Source organism: Chiloscyllium plagiosum, unplaced genomic scaffold (genome assembly GCF_037043375.1).
Source record: "Chiloscyllium plagiosum isolate Xiang-an unplaced genomic scaffold, Cpla_swu_hap1 HiC_scaffold_8, whole genome shotgun sequence".
Lineage (NCBI taxonomy): Eukaryota > Metazoa > Chordata > Chondrichthyes > Orectolobiformes > Hemiscylliidae > Chiloscyllium > Chiloscyllium plagiosum.
Window position 1 is genome coordinate 27,427,215 of NW_028270146.1, and position 19,396 is coordinate 27,446,610.

Below are 19,396 nucleotides of genomic sequence, written 5' to 3' on the forward strand. Positions count from 1 at the left end.
GATAAATCCTATCCAACCAAGGAACTTATCTACTTCCACATCTTCTAGAATTGCTAACACCTGTTCCTTACTAACATCAATCCTTTCAAGTCAAATTGCCTGTATCTCATTCTTCTCCTCTGCAATATTCTCCTTTTCCTGAGTGAAAACAGATGAGAAATATTTGTTTAGCCCCTCTCTGATCTCCACAGGGTCCACACACAACTTCCCACTACTGTCTTTGACTGGCCCTATTCCTACTCTCGTCATCCTTTTATTTCTCACATATCTATTGAAAGCTTTAGGGTTCTCCTTTATTCTATCTGCTAAAGACTGCTCATGTCCCCTTCTTGCTCTTCTTAACTGTCTCTTTAAATTCTTCCTAGCTAATCTGTAATTCTCCTTCACCTCATCTGAACCATCTCGTCTCAACTTCACATAAGCCCCCCTCTTCTGCTTAACAAGAGATACAATTTCTTTAGTAAACCAATGTTCCCTTACCTTATCACTTACTCCCTGCCTGACAGGGACATGCCTATCAAGGACACGCAATATCTGTTCCTAAAACCAGTTCCACATTTCAATTGTCCCCATGCCCTGCATTTTGCTACCTCATTCTATGCCTCCGAAGTCTTGCCTAATCGCATTATAATTGCCCTTCCCCCATCTGTAACTCTAGACTTGTGGCATGTACCTATCTCTTTCCATCGCTAAAGTAAATGTAACCGAATTGTGGTCACTCTCTCCAAAGTGCTCACCTACCAATAAATCAAACACCTGGCTTGGTTCATTACCATGTACCAGATCCAGTGTGGCCTCCCCTCTTGTCGGCCCTTCAACATACTGTGTCAGGAAACCCTCCTGCACACATTGGACAAAAGGTGCTAGAGTTATATAATTTCTAGTCAATTTTGGGGAAGTTAAAGACTCGCATAATGATGACCCTGTTCCTTTCACTCCTGCCCAGAATCGTTTTGCCAATCCTCTCCTCCACATGCCTGGAACTTTGTGGAGGCCTATTAAAAAAACTCCTAGCGGTGTGACCTCTCCTCCTGTTTCTAACTTCAGCCCATACCACCTCAGTAGACAAGCCCTCATCAAACGTTCTTTCAGCCACCATTATGCAGTCCTTGACTAACAAAGCCACACCTTCCCCCTTTTACCACCTTCCCTGATCTTAATGAAAGGTCTAAACCCTGAAACCTGCACATCCATTCCTGACCCTGCTCCATCCATGTCTCCGAAATGGCCACAATATCGAAGTCCCAGGTATTTATCCATGCTGCAAGCTCACTTACCTTATCCCGCATACTCCTGGCATTGAAGTAGATACACTTCAAACCAGCTTGCTGTCTGCCAGCAAACTCCTGTCACAGTGCAATCCTGTCCCTGTCTTCCCTACTCACATCCTTCTGTGCACTGGAACTACACCACAGGTTCCAATCCCCCTGCTGAGCTATTTTAAATCTGTCTGAATAGCACTAGCAAATTTCCCATCCAGTATCCCTCTTGTTCAAGTGAAGACTGGCCTGTTTGTAGAGGTCATACCTTCCCCAGAATGAGCCCCAATTGTCCATATACCTGAAACCCTCCCTCCTGCACCATCCCTGCAGCGACGTGTTCAGCTGACATCGCTCCCTGTTCCTCGCCTCACTATCACATGGCACGGGTAACAAACCGGAGATAACAACTCTGTTTGTTCTAGCTCTTAGCTTCCACCCTAGCTCCCTGAAATCCTGCCTTACATCCCTATCCCTCTTTCTACCAATGTCGTTGGTACCTATGTGGACCACGACTTGGGGCTGGTCACCGTCTCACTTCAGGATCCCAAAAACACGATCCGAGACATCACAGACCATGGCACCTGGAAGGCAACACGCCAACCATGAATTTCTTTCATTCTATCTGACCCTCTAACTATTGAGTCCCCAGTGACTAATACTCTCCTCTTTCCCTTCTGTGCAACAGAGACAGATTCTGTGCCAGAAACCTGCACCCCAATGCATGCCCATGGAAACTCGTCCCCCCAACAGTATCCAAAACTGTATACTTGTTTGTCAGGGGAATGACAAATTATGTTGCAATTTTACTGTTGCTGTAAAGATTCCAATTCTCAATGCTAAAACTGTCTTGCAAGTTCAAAGAAGCAAAATTAAATTTCATAGAGGTAGTATTCACATGGAGCAGTACATCTCCAGTGTAGCATGAAACTAAAATTTCCAAATGTGCTTTGAGGAAGGTATGGTCAATAGAACTGCTTTTAAAACTTACCTAGAATCGATTTAAATCCCCTGTGTTGACTCATTTGGAGTTGATTCTGCACTGATCAACATGATTAGAGAGGAACTTGGTGCATGATGGTACATAGAGTTTTGTCCGGAGCAGTAGAACAACAGTTCAACTCAAGCAGTGTAAATAGGTGCTTCCAGGTTGGAAGTAATTTTAATTAAGATGAGCTGGACAATTACATTGATGTTGGCTGCTACAATACAAAACTAGGAAGAGTACAGTGCAAGTACTTTAGTTGACATCAAACCAAAGATTTTACAGTACTGATGTCAACTTGTTACATTATTTGTCTAGCATGAGTTTTAACTAAAGAATGACCAAATTGTTAATCCAATTTATTCTGTGTTGCAGCTGGCAGTTTTACAGTGGATGAGATCATTGCATCCTACAAATTAAGCTGTGAGAAACTTGGTGTACAGCCTATTCACAAATTGCTGACACAACTGCAGGTAAACTTTGTTCAGATATACTAATCTATGTCTAGATTAAAGTGGTGCTGGAAAAGCACAGCAGGCCAGGCAGCATGTGAGGAGCAGGAAACTCGACTTTTCGGGCAAAAGCCCTTCATCAGGAATAGAGACAGGGAACATCCAGGTTGGAGAGATAAATGAGAGAGGGTGGGGGTGGGGAGAAAGTACCATAGAAGTAGCATACGAAGAAGTTTTCCTCCTATCTCTACAAGAATCTTAGTGAGTCTCTCTCTCACAGAAACCCCCAGGTCGTCTCCTCTGTTTTTACCATACTAATCTATGTGACATACGGAATCTTCCAGTCCCTGAGATGTTGGGTCTTGTTGTGGAAAGCTCACTTGATTAGGTGGAACACTAGTCTCCCCCTCCACTGGAATTATGTTCTGGGTGGGCACATTTCCTTGCCACTCACAATTGAGGCCCTTAAATGGTTAATTCATGACACTTAAGAGTTATTTAAGGGCCTAATTCTGCCTGGGTTGTAATTATTTTGGCTCCAGGTGGGAGAACGGTGACATATGTGACCGGCAACCCAGTACAATTTGCCTGCCAGGGTGACAGAGGGCTCTCTCACTCTGCACTAACTTTGTATAACTGTGGGACTGGACAGAGGGGAGAGGGGTGGCTGTTGAAGACCATATCCTTGTCCTTAATCCCAATGGCTCCTGTCCCCCAGATTCCAAAACATCAGAAATCACACATACCTCCTACAAGTGAACTTGGTCTTCACAATCTTGGCTATTCTTCTGCTATGGCCTCCCCTGTCATGCTGTAGACTGAGAGAAATGCCACCGTCATATTGGTTGGCAGTTCCTGCTGAATGGAACTTCTAACCATGGGAATTTGTCCTTGGAGGAGGACACACTGCTGCCCTCTAAAGTGATTGGAAGAAGATATCCTGGAACATTCTCTGAAGTGTCAGCTTGTTTGTCTCACCACCTTTTGAGCAAGTGAATGAGACAACTGATAAAGCCAAGATTCTGCTCAACTTCTGCAATTTGCCTGCCTCCTCATTAAAATGGTGTAATGTGATTGGGCTTCCTGTGATTTTAAAAAGTATGCCATTGCCCATGCATATTTTAATTTTATTTCCTGAAATTCATGAAACCAGTTATGAAGTTATATTTCTTTGCTATCACTGTAAAACAGATTTTTTAAAAACTGGATATTGTGAAATAAATTGGAGCTATTTTTAACTATTTTTACCACCAATTTTCTTGCTCCTGGTACCTTTGGACACTGCACTTGCAGCATGAGAGTTCAGAAAGTGACTTGCTCAGTTTATGTTTCTTGTAAAGTTGGCTTATGTTAAATCGGTGTATAATCCACTGACAATTATGTCGTCAATAATAGCTCAAGTAGCCCTACATTGATTGGCAAATATTTTAAAGCTTAGAGAGCAGAAGGCTATACAGAGAATGGAACTGGCACCAATCTTTATAGCAGCCTTAAAGAAAAAAAACAAACATTTATATGTCACCTTTCACAACTCAAGTATTGGACATTTTGGGGATATCCCAAAATGTTTTATAGCACATAAAATACTTTTGAAGTGTGTATATTCAAAATGCAGCAGTCAGTTTGCTCACAGCAAGCTTCCATAAACAGTATTGCGAGAATCTGTTTCGTGATTTTGGTTGAAGAACAAACATTGTCTAAGACGCAAATATCTTGCTTCTTCAAAATAATGCATTGGGATATTTTATGTCTAACTGATGAAAAAGATGGACCATAGTTCAATATCTTACCTGAAAGACAGAATCTCTGATAGATTCTGTCAGTATTCCACGATAACATCAGCTTTGATTTTTGTGCTCAAGTCCTGGTGTTACACTTGAAATCCTGGTGTTACACTTGGGGCAGCATGTTGGCTCAGTGGTTAGCACTGCTGCCTCACAGTGCCAGAGACCCAGTTCAATTCCCGCCTTGGGCGACTGTCTGTGTGGAGTTTGCACATTCTCTCCATGTCAGCGCGGGTTTCCTCCGGGTGCCCCGATTTCCTTCCACAGTCCAAAGATGTGCAGGCCAGATGAATTGGCCGTTCTAAATTGCTCATAGTGTTAGGTGCATTAGTCAGAGGGAAATGGGTCTGGGTGGGTTACTCTTCGGAGGGTTAGTTGGACTTGTTGGACCGAAGGGCCTCTTTCCACACTGTAGGGAATCTAATCTAATCTAAATCAGAATCTTCAGCGCCAAAGTTGAGATTATTATGAACTGAGACATGGTTGACTCAATACTCAATACGTGAAATGGTCTCAAAGAGAAGGTAGTTGATAATTAAGTCGATGATTCCTGTAAAAGTGGGTTAATACTTATTGAGAAAAAAATAATCAGGAGCACTATGATACTAACATCACTGTTTTGACTTTATTTTTTGTAGTGATGGGTATAGGAAGGGACTGGTGAGCTCAGTTGGCTAGGTGGCTAGCATGCAGTTCAGAATAATATCAACCACATGTGTTTGGTCTCAGCTAGTGGGGTAAGCTAGTGGCCTCTCTCTTTGCTCACTTGACCCTGAGACTGAAAGGCAGTGGATGGATTACTGCAAGAGAAGATAGTTTTAGGATAAGGCATCAGCAGAAAATGAGCTGAGATTCTGCCTTTAGCAAAAACACACACAAATAAAGGGATGGAACTTAGGTGTCGTTTATACATTGACGGCAATCTCCCTCCACCCCAGCATAATTTTAGGGTTTGAGTCAACCTCCAATTTGCTTACTGACTTCTCTGAGGTTTTGAGTTATGACCCGTTAATTAGTATGGATTCATGATATTACAATGAAGTTCCTGCCATGAATACAAATGTGGCCTTTGGACAGAGTTCATGGATCAAAAAGTTCCCCCAGTTTTCTTAATTTCAGTCCACAAATGCTACCTGATTTGCTGACAGTTTTGAACATTTTCTGCAAATGGAATAATGGCTAGTTTTCATTCTGTTGCAAACTCATCCCACAGAGTGACTGTCTTCAGTCTGCAGTTAACATGTAGCCTAAATTTGCCACTGATAAAGCGCATGCTGACATGAAAAGAGGCATCTGTCAATTCTCAAATATGGGCTAATTTATCCTTGCCATGGTGGTTCTATTCTTCAGTACAATAACACATCAGGAATCATGAACTGAGGGGAGTAGGAAATCTGAAAAAAAAAACCTTTTGTGCTCTTTACAGTTGGATTAGAATGAATGCTTTTGAACCTACCACAGATTGTAATGATCCTTTCTGGCCTTCATACAATTCTGATACAATACAGCTCCAATCAGAAAGTCAACACTTAATCCCCAATTACACCTTCTCCCTAGTCACACATGTAATCTTATCAAATCATGTATAATGTCAATGTAATGTTTGACTCTGAGCTGAACTTCAAAGCTGCATGCCATTCCTTACCAAGACTCCCTGCTTTTGCATTCTGTAACATTTCTGACCTTAGCCCACACTTCCCCATAAAAAGAACCACTCACTCTTTTTTGCTGAGCATCCTGATCTCTTTAATATTCATCTGTAAAAGCAGGCAGAGACTTTGGTGAGGACCTGCAAGGACATCGGAGTTAACACCCTGACAAGAACATTCATCAAGGGTATCAAATGAATCCTCCCCACTCCCTTCTTCCAAACCATTCCAGTCCATTTGAAATTCTCATCAAGGGTCCATCTAGGTTTACCATTCAGTTTATACCTAGGAGTTAATGGTGTCTAAATTTGGTTCATTCAACTGCTTTACATCAACTATATCTGATAAATTTTACAACCCATACTGTCAACATCCTGTCATGAGCTATACAGAATGAATTAACTCTTTCCACCCATCATAATGAATTAGACAGAAAATCATCAACCAGCAATTATTTATTAGATTTGGATTAGATTATTAGTTAACAGCAATTATAATCAAGCATTCAGCATTCAAATAATTAAATAAGGATCATTGACAAAATAAATAATGCAGGTTACAAAGGGTGTTCAATTGTGTCACAATAATTCAATATTAAGTGCTTGCTGATAACTTTACAATTGACAGCCGTCTCTGAGATTGATATAAATTGGTTAAATTGATTTCAGTTCAGATTCCTTAGATTAGTGACAAGTTAGGAACATTAGATTGTTTGTATTTTTAATGGTTTAAGGTCTATAACCTAGTAACTACTAATTTTTTCCCTTAAATTTATACATCCCTGTCCTCATGAGCTGGAATGAAAGAGTTAATTGCATTACCTTTTTATGATTTTAGCATTTTACACTTCAAAATAAAGTATTTTTGTAAATTTGCTATCCATCCTTTCTGGGTCCTCCACTACTGGTAAACATATTCATTCTCCTGTCTGTAATTGTATTAGTTGATTTAAATCTTCCCTCCCTTGATTTCTAGAAAATCAGTGCACCTCAGTAACATATTAGATTAGATTAGATTCCCTACAGCGTGGGAACAGGCCCTTCAGCCCAACCAGTCCACACTGACCCTCTGAAGAGTAACCCACCCAGACCTATTTCCCTCTGACTAATGCACCTAACACTATGGGCAATTTTAGCCTGGCCAATTCACCTGACCCGCACATCTTTGGACTGTGGGAGGAAACCGGAGCACCCGGAGGAAACCCATGCAGACACGGGGAGAATGTGCCAACTCCACACAGATGGTCACCTGAGGTTGGAATTGAACCTGGGACTCTGGTGCTGTGAGGCAGCAGTGCTAAACACTAAGTCACTGTGCACCATTTCTTTCCAATTTGATATAAACACCTTCCTGTAATATGAAGTGCTTTTCCTCCAAAGGCATAAATAAATAAAACTATCAATAAGCTAAGATCTAAAGAATAAAAACTAAATGCGAAGAAATAAGGACTGAATTTTTATGTTAAAACATGATCTTACTTAATCCAAGATAATAAAACAATAGAACTGTGGATTTTGGAGGTCTGAAACAAAATCAAAAATGGACATTACTGGAGAAATTCAGCCTGTCTGGCAGCATCTGTGGAAAGAAAGCAGAGCTGACATTTCAAGTCTGGTGACTGTTCATCTTTATGCCTGTCACTTCCAAAATATTCTTTGTTCTATTGACCGCATGAATGACATGTGTTGGAAGAGCTCAGCACTTTTGATCTTAACCACCTTCCACAGATTTACCTCCGAACCAATGGAGTATTGGTGCCGAGACATGTTGGATCATTTACTCCTTGACTTCTCAGGCTTGAATCCACAAAATGGTCACACACAGCTTCAGAAAATATAAGATTTAATCCCCCATAATGTGCAATAGGTGGGTCTTTGTTCATGATGTTTTCTATGCCAAGCAGGGAATAATGGTTTCTATAAGTTTTAAGTTTTCAAGATTTCACCAGTGTGTACCCCTTTCCTTTTCTTAGCATTCAGCTTAAGTACTGACCCATTTTTGAGGACACATTCAAGGTGAATGTAAGGCATCCTCCTATAATTAAAAGAAAGTAATTCCGGCAACAATCACTTGAAATTTAGATAGACTTTTAGTGCTCCAACCCGTTGACTTCTGACCCAGGTGTAGGCCAAACTGATGCTTACTGCAAGAAAAATCAAATAAAAGAATTAAGATTAATTTGGCAGCATGAAAATGCATAGTATTCTAACCAATTAAAACATATTTTCATGCCATGATGCACAGAACTGTGTTTTGCTTATCAATGCCAGCAGAAAAATAACATTTTGCTCTGAAATATTAATTTCGGGACATATCTTTTGAAGCTCCTGGCAGGAAAAAAGGTCACTTCTCAAACTATCTGATTGGATGGCCAGGCTATCATGCACCTATTACCAACAAAAACTGGTCCAGGCAGTTTTATTTATTCGCTTTACAAAACCTGATAAACTGTGGGTAGATTTCAAAGAACATTCAAGCCAATAGCAGTTTTCTTGCTCCACTGTCTGTCAATTCATTGCTCAGTGTAACAAAAAATGTTCACACTGTATTAATATTAACTTAGAAGTGCTAATGAGGGAACTAGGCAATAACAGGCTAAGCACAAGTAGTTAAAGAGTGGGATCTTTGGGGAGATAAAAAATAGTAGATAATGTAATAAGTGAAATGAGAAACAGTAAAGCTGCTGGGAGAGACTGTATTTCAAATGAAATTATACAGATTGCAGATTGAAGAGAAGTATTAACACCTTGTTTAATGAGATAATCAGGGTTGAAGTAGTCACTGTGGAATTCAATATAAGTTGCTTCCTTGTTTGGTTTATTCCACCATGGTTTTCTTCATCCTTGCAGCTTGACTGTTAAGTTGTCTTTTCCTTGATTTTTTTTTTGAGTTGACAGTTAATAATGATGCTGAGTAAATGTTGATTTCATCATGAGTTACCTGGAATAACTAAATAACATTAAAATCAGAAACATAAGACTTTGTTATCCACATTTCCTGTGGAAGAAAAATAAATCCATATCATTATGCTTAACACAAATCTGATACACATGGTATTCACCTTGAGCTCATAAAGACTTCACTTGGCTAAGACAAAACAGAATCTTGCAGAACACAAAAAAGATTTTACCTTTTGAGTGCTGTAGCATAGTTATCCAGAGAAGTCTTGCTAATTTAGATGTGATTTATGACATGTTTCCCATTGCTTCATCAGAATGGTAAATTAGAGTCATAGAGTCATAGAGATGTGCAGTACGGAAACAGACCCTTTGGTCTTCGTAGGATATGTGGAACAATCCATCTTCCGCAACTACACTGGCCCCACCCCCCACCTTTTCCTCTGCTACATCGATGACTGTATCGGCGCCGCCTCGTGCTCCCATGAGGAGGTTGAACAGATCATCCACTTCACCAACACCTTCCACCCCGACCTCAAATTCACCTGGACAGTCTCAGATTCCTCCCTCCCCTTCCTCGACCTTTCTATTTCTATCTCAGGCGACCGAATCAACACGGACGTCTACTACAAACCGACCGACTCCCACAGCTACCTGGACTACACCTCCTCCCATCCTGCCCCCTGTAAAAACGCCATCCCATTCTCCCAATTCCTTCGACTCCGCCGCATCTGCTCCCAGGAGGACCAGTTCCAAAAACGCACATCCCAGATGGCCTCCTTCTTCAAGGACCGCAATTTCCCCCCCCGACGTGGTCGACGATGCCCTCCACCCCATCTCTTCCACTTCCCGATCCTCCGCCCTTGAACCCCGCCCCTCCAACCACCACCAGGACAGAACCCCACTGGTCCTCACTTACCACCCCACTAACCTCCATGTACAGCGCATCATCCGCCGTCATTTCCGCCACCTCCAAACGGACCCCACCACCAAGGATATATTTCCCTCCCCTCCTCTATCAGCATTCTGTAAAGACCATTCCCTCTGTGACTCCCTCGTCAGATCCACACCCCCCACCAACCCAACCTCCACTCCCGGCACCTTCCCCTGCAACCGCAGGAGGTGCAAGACTTGCGCCCACACCTCCCCCCTCACCTCCCTCCAAGGCCCCAAAGGAAACTTCCATATCCGCCACAGATTCACCTGTACCTCCACACATATCATCTATTGCATCCTTTGCACCCGATGTGGCCTCCTCTATATTGGGGAGACAGGCCGCCTACTTGCGGAGCGTTTCAGAGAACACCTCTGGGACACCCGGACCAACCAACCCAACTACCCTGTAGCTCAACATTTCAATTCCCCCTCCCACTCCACCAAGGATATGCAGGTCTTTGGACTCCTCCATCGTCAGACCACAGCGAAACGACGGTTGGAGGAAGAACGCCTCATCTTCCGGCTAGGAACCCTCCAACCACAAGGCATGAACTCGGATTTCACCAGTTTCCTCATTTCCCCTCCCCCCAGCCTGTCTCAGTCAAATCCATCAAATTCAGCACCGCCTTCCTAACCTGCAATCTTCTTCCCGACCTCTCCGCCCCCACCCCAGTCTGACCTATCACCCTCACCTTGACCTCTTTCCACCTATCACATTTCCGACGCCCCTCCCCCAAGTCCCTCCTCCCTATCTTTTATCTTAGCCTGCTGGACCAACTTTCCTCATTCCTGAAGAAGGGCTAATGCCCGAAACGTCGATTCTCCTGTTCCCTAGATGCTGCCTGACCTGCTGCGCTTTTCCAGCAACACATTTCCATCTTCAACTTGTCCATGCCGACCATGCAATCTAGTCTCACCTGCTAGCACCTCACCCATATTCCTCCAAACTCTTCCTATTCATATACCCATCCAGATACCTTTTAAATGTTGCAATTGTACCAGCCTCCACCACTTCCTCTGCAGCTCATTCCATAGACATACCACCTTCTGCATGAAAAAGTTGCCCCTTAGGTGTCTTTTATGTCTTTCCCCTCTCACCCTAAACCTATGCCCTCTAGTTCTGGACTCCCCCACCCCAGGGAAAATTCTTTATCTATTTATCCTTTCCATGCCCCTCATGATTTTATAAACCTCTATAAGGTCACCCCTCAGCCACCGATGCTCCAGGGAAAACAGCTTTAGCCTATTCATCCTCTCCCTATAGCCCAAATTTTGCACAATCTGATGAAAGAAAAGGCTACTCAATTGGGAATAAGTAAAGCAATAGCTGCTTCAATGTCACATCAGATTGCACATATTCTCAACCTGTCTTCCACTCTTCTCCACACCATGATCCTTGCATAACACAAGCAACTTCAGCCATTCACACCTGATACGGACGTAGGGCTGAAGATCCAGCGTGGAAACACTTGACCTGAGTATACATCATCACTGTATCAAGATAAAAGGTTTAAGGAATGAGTTCATCACAGCCCCACATTGTTCCAGATTGGCAGAGTTAGTTTGGCTTTTTAGGAGTCTAGGGCGGGCAATCATTTGTATACTTAATTCAACACAAATCTATTAGCCAAAATCTGACAAATTATTTTGTAGTATTAATATCGAGACAGTGAATGTCCAAATATGATCTATCACTGTCTTCTCTTCCTGTTCCCTGCATGTTCACCACTGGAGTTCTTTAAGAATCTATGATTATTTTCCCCCTTTCTATCTGTTCATCTGTAGTAATATTGTAAGCCTCTTCATATTTGTGATGATAACAAGCTCTACTTCTGTAGCCTTTTCTCATCCTTTGTCTCCCACTTTCCCTCATGGCCTAAAGCTTATTTCAATTTCAGACTTGGTTGAATCATGACTTCCTTCAGTAGAGTATTTAAAAGACAAAAAGTGTCCTCTGCCCCATACACTCATCACCCTTGCTATCAGTTCCATTCCTCTCTCCGGTCAATGTTTCTGTTTAAATGAGATTGCAAATTTGGCATAGTGTTTATACATCAGTTTGATTTCAGATCTTACCTCTACATTACACTGTTTGCATTCAGTCAGCAATGTTTGTGCTGTCCTTGTTGGCTTCCCATTTTCCCCTTTCATTCACTCCACTTAATTCAGAGCTCTGCTGCATTTATTCTGCACTGTACTGAGTCTTGTTATCTTTCATTTTTTTTATCTTCTCTTTCACTCATACAGAGAGCATTAAGATAGCTCAGAGCAAGTTTATTAGATTTATACTTGGAATGAGTAGGTTATCTTATGAGGATAGATTTCACAAACTGAGCTTGTTTTCACAGGAGTTTAGAAGAGTGAGGGATGTCTTGATTACAGTGTATAATATCTTGATTGGCCTGGACATAGTTAAAATGGAAAGGATGGTTCTTGTTGTCAGTGAATCCAAAAATTAAAAATTAGGGGTTGGCTTCTTTAGAACGAAGATGAAGTAAGATTTTTTTTCTTGCAGAGAGTTGTGCTACTTTTGAAAACTTTGCTTCAGAGGTTGGTGGGGGCCACTGAACATTTTTAAGGCAGTGATAGATACATCAGGCAAAGTGTTTAGGACTGTGTGGGAATGGTGGTATAGGATCTATCTGGCTTTGAGGGAGGTAATGTCTTGTCACAGTGAAGGCATTGGGGAAATGCTGGGCAGGTTGGCACTCTGGACAGGTTGGGACAGCAGGAAGTGCAAAAGATGATAGAGAGGAGTGTGAGAGATACTTAAGAGACCTTTGCTGACTGATGAATGCACTGTCCACTGGCCTACTGCATCAAATAGATCAAGGTTCAGGAGGTGAAGAAGGTTGATCTCAGCAGTCATCACTATCATGGAAGTACAATTGGTCTTAGTGCTCCTGAATTGGAAGGGGTTTGATTGGCCACGGTCCTCAATTGCCTGCATTCACTACTCCCCTTGAATAGGATGGAGCTCCTTTTTCACCAAGTCTTTAAAATTATGCTAGAGTTTTATTTGATTTATTGTTGTCCCATATACCAAGACACAGTGAAAAGTGTTGATTTGCATTCCATATATAGCAGATCGGGGTAGCAGAACAGAGTGTATAATACAGTGCTACAGCCACAGTGAAAGTGCAGAGAGGGAGAGATCAAAAATATTTGACAGGTCTATTCAAAAATCTGATAAGTCTGATAACAACGAGGAAGAAGCTGTTCTTGAATCTGTTCATACATGTATTCAAACTTATATATCTTATGCTTGATGGAAGAGAGTGGAATAGACTATAACTGGGATGGGAGGGGTCATTTATTATGTTGGTTGCTTTCCCGATGCAGTGGGAAGTATAAATGGAGTCAATGGATAGAGGGTTGGTTTGTGTGATGGACTAGGCTGTGTTCACAACTCTCTGTAGTTTCTTGCAGTCTTGGGAAGAGCATTTGCCATACCACACTGTAATGCAATCAGATAGAATGATTTCTATGGTGCATCTATAAAAATTATTCAGAATCTTTGTGGACTTGCTGAATTTCCTTAGCCTCCTGAGGATTAGAGGCATTGCTGTGCTTTCTTGAACTGTCACATTGACGTGGGTAGAACAGGACAGATGTTTGGTAATTAACACTCCTAGGAACTTGACATTCTCGACCATCTCCATCTTGGCTCCATTGATGCAGACAGGGGCATGCTCTCCACTGCATTTCCTGGAGCCTATGATCAGCTCCTTTGTTTTGCTGACATTGATGGAGAGATTGTTGACTTTACACCATGCCGCTAAGCACTCAATCTGTTTCCTGTACTCTGTCTCATCATTGTCTGAGGTTTGACCTACAATAGCGGTGTCATCAACAAACCTGTAAATGGAGTTGGGGCAGAATTCGGCCACACAGGCCAAATCTATAAGGAGTACAGTAGGGAGTTGAGTACGCAGCCTTGTGGGGCGCCTGTGTTGAGGATTATCGTGGAGGAGGTGTTGCCACCTGTTCTTCCTAATGTTTACTGTAAGTTTGATGGAAGTTGTTTTCATCTAGGGGAAACCAAACATTAGAGGCTGTGAATATAATATATTCATTAATAATCATTTAGAGGAAGGATTTTCACTCAGAGTGGCAAGAATGTAGAACTCACTACCACAAAGAATAGCTGAGAAGACTAGTGTAGATCCACTTAAGAGGAAACTAGTAAGAAAAAAGACAGCAGAAGTCATAGAACATTATATTGATAGGGTGAGATAAAGATGTATATGGAAAGAAGCTTGCCAACATCATACAGACGAAATTGCCCGTTTTTCGCTATAAAAGTTATGCAAAAAGGAGGATGCAAAGTGCTAATTGTGCAGCAATAACTCTTTGCAACTGTTAAGATGATGTGACAGATTAGGAGAATATATTGCTAATTTAAAGGGGCAGTGTGCTCATAACAAATGCTGAGCAGTTTCTGTATTCACTTCCTCACCTCTCATGAAGACATTGAATTCTTTCTGTGATTTGGCTCCAAGGACTTTTGATGCTGTCTAATCCTTTACTGATGTAACCATTATTTATTTTGAATTCCTGAACAATGGATATTGATAAGTATCTTGAGCACAGAGCAATGTAAATGTACTTGAGTCACACCCACTGTCCCCACAGTAGCTTGGATTGGATGTAGATTAGATTAGATTTTCTAGGTTAGATTAGATTCCCTACAGTGTGGAAACAGGTCATTTGGCCCAACTAGTCCACATTGACCCTCCGAAGAGTAACCCACCCAGACCCATTTCCCTCTGACTAATATACCTAACACTACGGGCAATTTAGCATGTCTAATTCACCTGACTTGCACATCTTTGGACAGTGGGAGGAAACCGGAGCATCCAGAGGAAACCTACGCAGACATGGGGAGAATGTGCAAACTCCACACAGACAGTCTCCTGAGGCTGGAATTGAACCTGGGACCTTGGTGATGTGAGGCAGCAGTGCTAGCCACTGAGCCACCATGCAGCCCCAATGTAATTGGATTGCGATCAGTAAAATCCCAGCCAATCCTCTTCTCCTTAATTCAGATATTTAAAGTAATTTTTAGTTCTCCTACTGTGCTATGACTGAGATTAGCTAACTGGCTATCATGTAGGTTTATTGTTGTAACACTGTCCCTGGACTGAAACATGAACTTCTGAGGATAGGCTGAGAATGAAAGTAAGGAGAAAGTGAGGACTGCAGATGCTGGAGATCAGAGTCAAGCGTGGGGTGCTGGAAAAGCACAGCAGGTCAGGCAGCATCCAAGGAGCAGGAGAATCAACCTTTCGGGAAAGAACCCTTCATCAGGAACGAGGCTGAGAACACTTTCTGTTGAGTCACTGGGGGGAATAAGAAGTTTTTTTCATTTTGTTTCTGGATAAGCAGCGCAGAGGCTTAAATTACAACAAATCATTTCATTTCAGTGCTTCTGTTTTCATTAACTATGAAGCAAATAATACAAAGTGCTTCTTTTTTCCCTTCTCTGTACCCCAATCCTGATCCCAGTGGTTAGCACTGCTGCCTCACAGCGCCAGGGACCCTGATTTGATTCCAACCTCGGGTGACTGTCTGTGTGGAGTTAGCACATTCTCCCGATGGCTGCATGGGTTTCCTCCAGATGCTCCGGTTTTCTCCCACATTCCAAAGATGTGCAGGTTAGGTGAATTGACCATGCTAAATTGCCCATAGTGTTCAGGGATAAGTAGGTTAGATGGATTAGTCAGGGACAAATATAGGATAGAGGGAATGAGTCTGAGTGGGTTACTCTTCGGAGGGGTGGACTTGTTGGGCTGAAGACCCTGTAGGAATTCTATTCTATGAGCTTCAAGCTATTGTACCATTGAATAGTTACAGCACTGAGGAAAACATTTGGCTGTCACATCTTAATTTTCTAGAAGAAAAATTGAGCAGGTATCGCTCACCCACTCTTTAACAGCACTTATTTTCTGCTTTATCTTACTCTCTACCTCTCTATGCTCTGGCATGGTGACAAATCTGCCATTTGTGGAAAATTGTCTCAATTGTACCCAACTAGCTCCACCACGTACCATAGAGCAAGACGTTCCACTGCTGCCACCACCAACAGCTCACTACCGATAACCAGCATATCTGTAAGCAACCAATACTTCCAGAACAGTTTTGTCTGTAAAATTGTTTCCATGGTCCATTATGTGCCCACCCTATTGAATTAGCTCTTCTCCAATTAAGTATTTTTACTTTAAGATGCTTGCTTTGCTAAACCATGTTCCTTGAATGTTTCCTCATTGACACTTTGTCAACTTGATCCAACAAATGTTCCAGAACAGACCCAATTTTCTTTCCTTGTTGAGCCGAGAAAGAGTGTGATTAAAAAAATTCCCCTGAATAATAGTTTAGAAATTCTTCCTTACTCACTTTTCTCTTGGTCTTTTTAAGAGAACCATTTGAATTTGTTCTCAAAAAAGAAATTATTCAATTCAGACTGAAATGGTGCTTTGTACTTCTGCAACAATAGCTGTCGTTAAACAGGTGAAGGAGTTACTTTCTTCTGTAATGGTCAGGATGACTATAGCTTCAGTGTGTGTGAGTGGGTAGTTAGTATTTATATAAAATTGTATGAAAGGATTCATGAATCCTCATCTATAATGGAAGCATGAAGAAGAGACTTGGTGCAGGGTAGAATGGCAATGAACATTGAAAGGCTGCTGCAGGAGCACAATGCTCAAAGAGTGAGGCACTGAGTTCATGGACTGGACCAGGCTGCATCTCAAGAATGTTTTTCTTGCTCTCTTAATGCTATCTCACTTAGCGTCACCTACATTCTCGCATCACCCATGCCTCACCTTTCCTTCCCTTGCCTTGGCGTACCTTCCCATTGCCATGCTTGTTAGTCAGGTGCACTTCACTCAGAGCTCGAGGCCTTTATTACTGCTGTAGTGACTTGCTGTTTTGTGCACATACAGATATCAGTTGCGAGCTGGCGGGGTGGGGTAGTGGTGGAACACCTTGCTGCATGGTACACAGGGACGTCAACCTAATGAGCCAGCTGCCTGTGTGGCAAACACACAACATATTTATTAAACCAAATGGCTATGTTGGAAGGTGGGAGGGTGAGGGGAGTGGAGTTTGATGATCCTCAGCCCAATCAAGGGGTGGACCATTGTCAGCATGGTACCATCAGTCACAAACACAGTCCACAGACAGTCCAGGGGCTTGAATGTGATCAGGCATCTGTTTGGAATATTCAGGGTGAGGTAATGCACCCAAAAATGTCTGGGGAATGGGCAGTGGTCAGTCCTGGAGGGCCTTTGCCCACAGTCAGGGAATCGTGTGTTGTCAGCTGCACAGACAGTAATCAGGGGTCTGGTCAGTTATGACAAGAGGCTGCTCATCAAAGTCAGTCAGAGGTCTGGAGCAAACACAGTCTTGGGGGTCTGTTTGTTCATTGTTCATTGTTAAGGTGGGTTAAAGATGATCTGTAGGAGCAGTGAGGGCATCATGGTGAAAAGGGGTGAGGGATTCAAAGCTTTGGAGTAGAAGGCTGAGGTGTTTGTCGAGGTGTGAATAAGAACGCTGATTGGGAAAACGTCAAACTATGTGGGGGTGTATGTAGAACAATGTCAGAGGTTACTGGCAATGACCCACCACAATGGACTGTGCAGGGGGAGCATAGAGGCATAAGGTGTAATCGCCGAGCTGAGGTGGGGGGGGGAGGACTGTTTGAGGTGAAGATCAACATGGTGGATCTCCGCATGGGCAGGCATGGTTTGAAATGGCTTATTGGGGTAGCGTGAGGTACATGGAAGCTTGGCAGAGGGTGAAGTTTTGTTACCTGGTGACCAGGTGGAGCCCAGTGCCGATAGTTTCCACCATGTGCTGCATTGCTTGTCATCACTTGGCATTGCCCAGATGTGAAATGCAACTGGAAAACGTTCAGGACAATGCTCGTGGCAGATAGTGTCAGTATCAATTTGATGGGCAAAAGCATGGAATTCATGTCTGCTGGACATTAAAGCGACAAATATATGAAGCCTACTTTTGCATGGCAGAGCTCAGCTGCATCAGATTAGATTCCCTACAGTCAGGAAGCAGGCCCTTTGGCCCAACAGGACCACACCAACCCTCTGAAGAGTAACCCACCCAGACCCATTCCTCTACCCTATATTTAGCCCTGACTAACGCACTTAACATTATGAGCAATTTAGCACGGCCAATTCACCTGACCTGCACATCTTTGGATTGTTGGAGGAAACTGGGGCACGTCCACGCAGACATGGGGAGAATGTGCAAACATCACATAGACAGTCATCTGAGGTGTGAATCGAATCCGGGTCCCTGGTGCTGTGAGGCTACAGTGCTAACCACTGAGCTATCGTGCTGCACTATGTTGCTAGGGTTGGAGGATTTGAGCTAGAGGGTGAGGATGGCGATTAGAGATTAGAGTCCCTACAATATGGAAACAGGCCCTTCGGCCCAAGAAGTCCACACCGACCCTCCAAAGAGTAACCCATCCAGACCCATTCCCCTACCTATATTTACCCCGACTCAGGCACCTAACACTACGGGCAATTTAGCATGGCCAATTCACCTCACTTGCATATCTTTAGACTGTGGGAGGAAACCAGAGCATCCAGAGGAAACCCTCGCAGACACAGGGAGAATGTGCAAACTCCACACAAACAGTCACCTGAGGCAGGATTCAAACCCAGGTCCCTGGAGCTGTGAGGCAGCGGTGCTAACCACTGAGCCACTGTGCCACCCCAGAGTCTTCATAAAATTGAAGGTTTTACCAAGGATGCAAAATTCCCCAATTTTCCTCACTTTCAGACCCAGTTGCTAGAAAGCAAGGGCCAGGTTTCTATATTCAAGAAAACTCATTTTTTCACAATAATTAGACTCTAGCTACATCTGATTTGATTTGATTTGATTTACTGTAGTCAAATGTACACAAGTACAGTGAAAAGTTTTGTTTTGTGATCAGTACAGGCAGATAATAGCAAACAAAGACATAGAGATCAAAGGCTTGGACAGAGTGAGACATACAGGTGACACTGCACAGGAGGTGTGCAAAGCAAGATCAGCAATAACAAGATCAACAGTATTTGAAGTTAGACAGTCCATTCATCAGTCTAACAATGGCAGGGAAGAAACTGTTCTTGAACCTGTTGGTGTTTGTGGAGTTCTGTAGCTTCTGCCTCATGGAAGAGGTTGTAGGGGAGCATTACTGGGGACGTCTGTAAAAGTTGGTGAGGGTCCTTATGGACATGCCAAATTTCCTAAGCCATCTGAGGAAGAAGAGGCATTGTTGTGCCTTTTTAACTGAGGCATCTGAGTGGTCCAGACATGTTGTCAGTTACAGGTAAAATTTTGGCATATAACATCATCAGTTAACGCTCTAATCCCCTTGTTACCACCCTCCCCCCCCTCCCCAACACATGCACTCACACACATGC

General features: G+C 42.8%; 1 protein-coding gene across 2 annotated transcripts in view; it reads left to right on the top strand.

The window, feature by feature from the left end:
• Positions 1-19,396, top strand: part of LOC122553415 (protein phosphatase 1 regulatory subunit 37) — a 266,984-nt gene that overhangs the window by 20,446 nt on the left and 227,142 nt on the right. For both annotated transcript variants that reach the window (XM_043697155.2, XM_087989667.1), the window contains exon 3: positions 2,620-2,717. In XM_043697155.2, the coding sequence (XP_043553090.2) occupies positions 2,620-2,717 (98 nt within the window). The remainder of the gene's footprint in view (positions 1-2,619; positions 2,718-19,396) is intronic.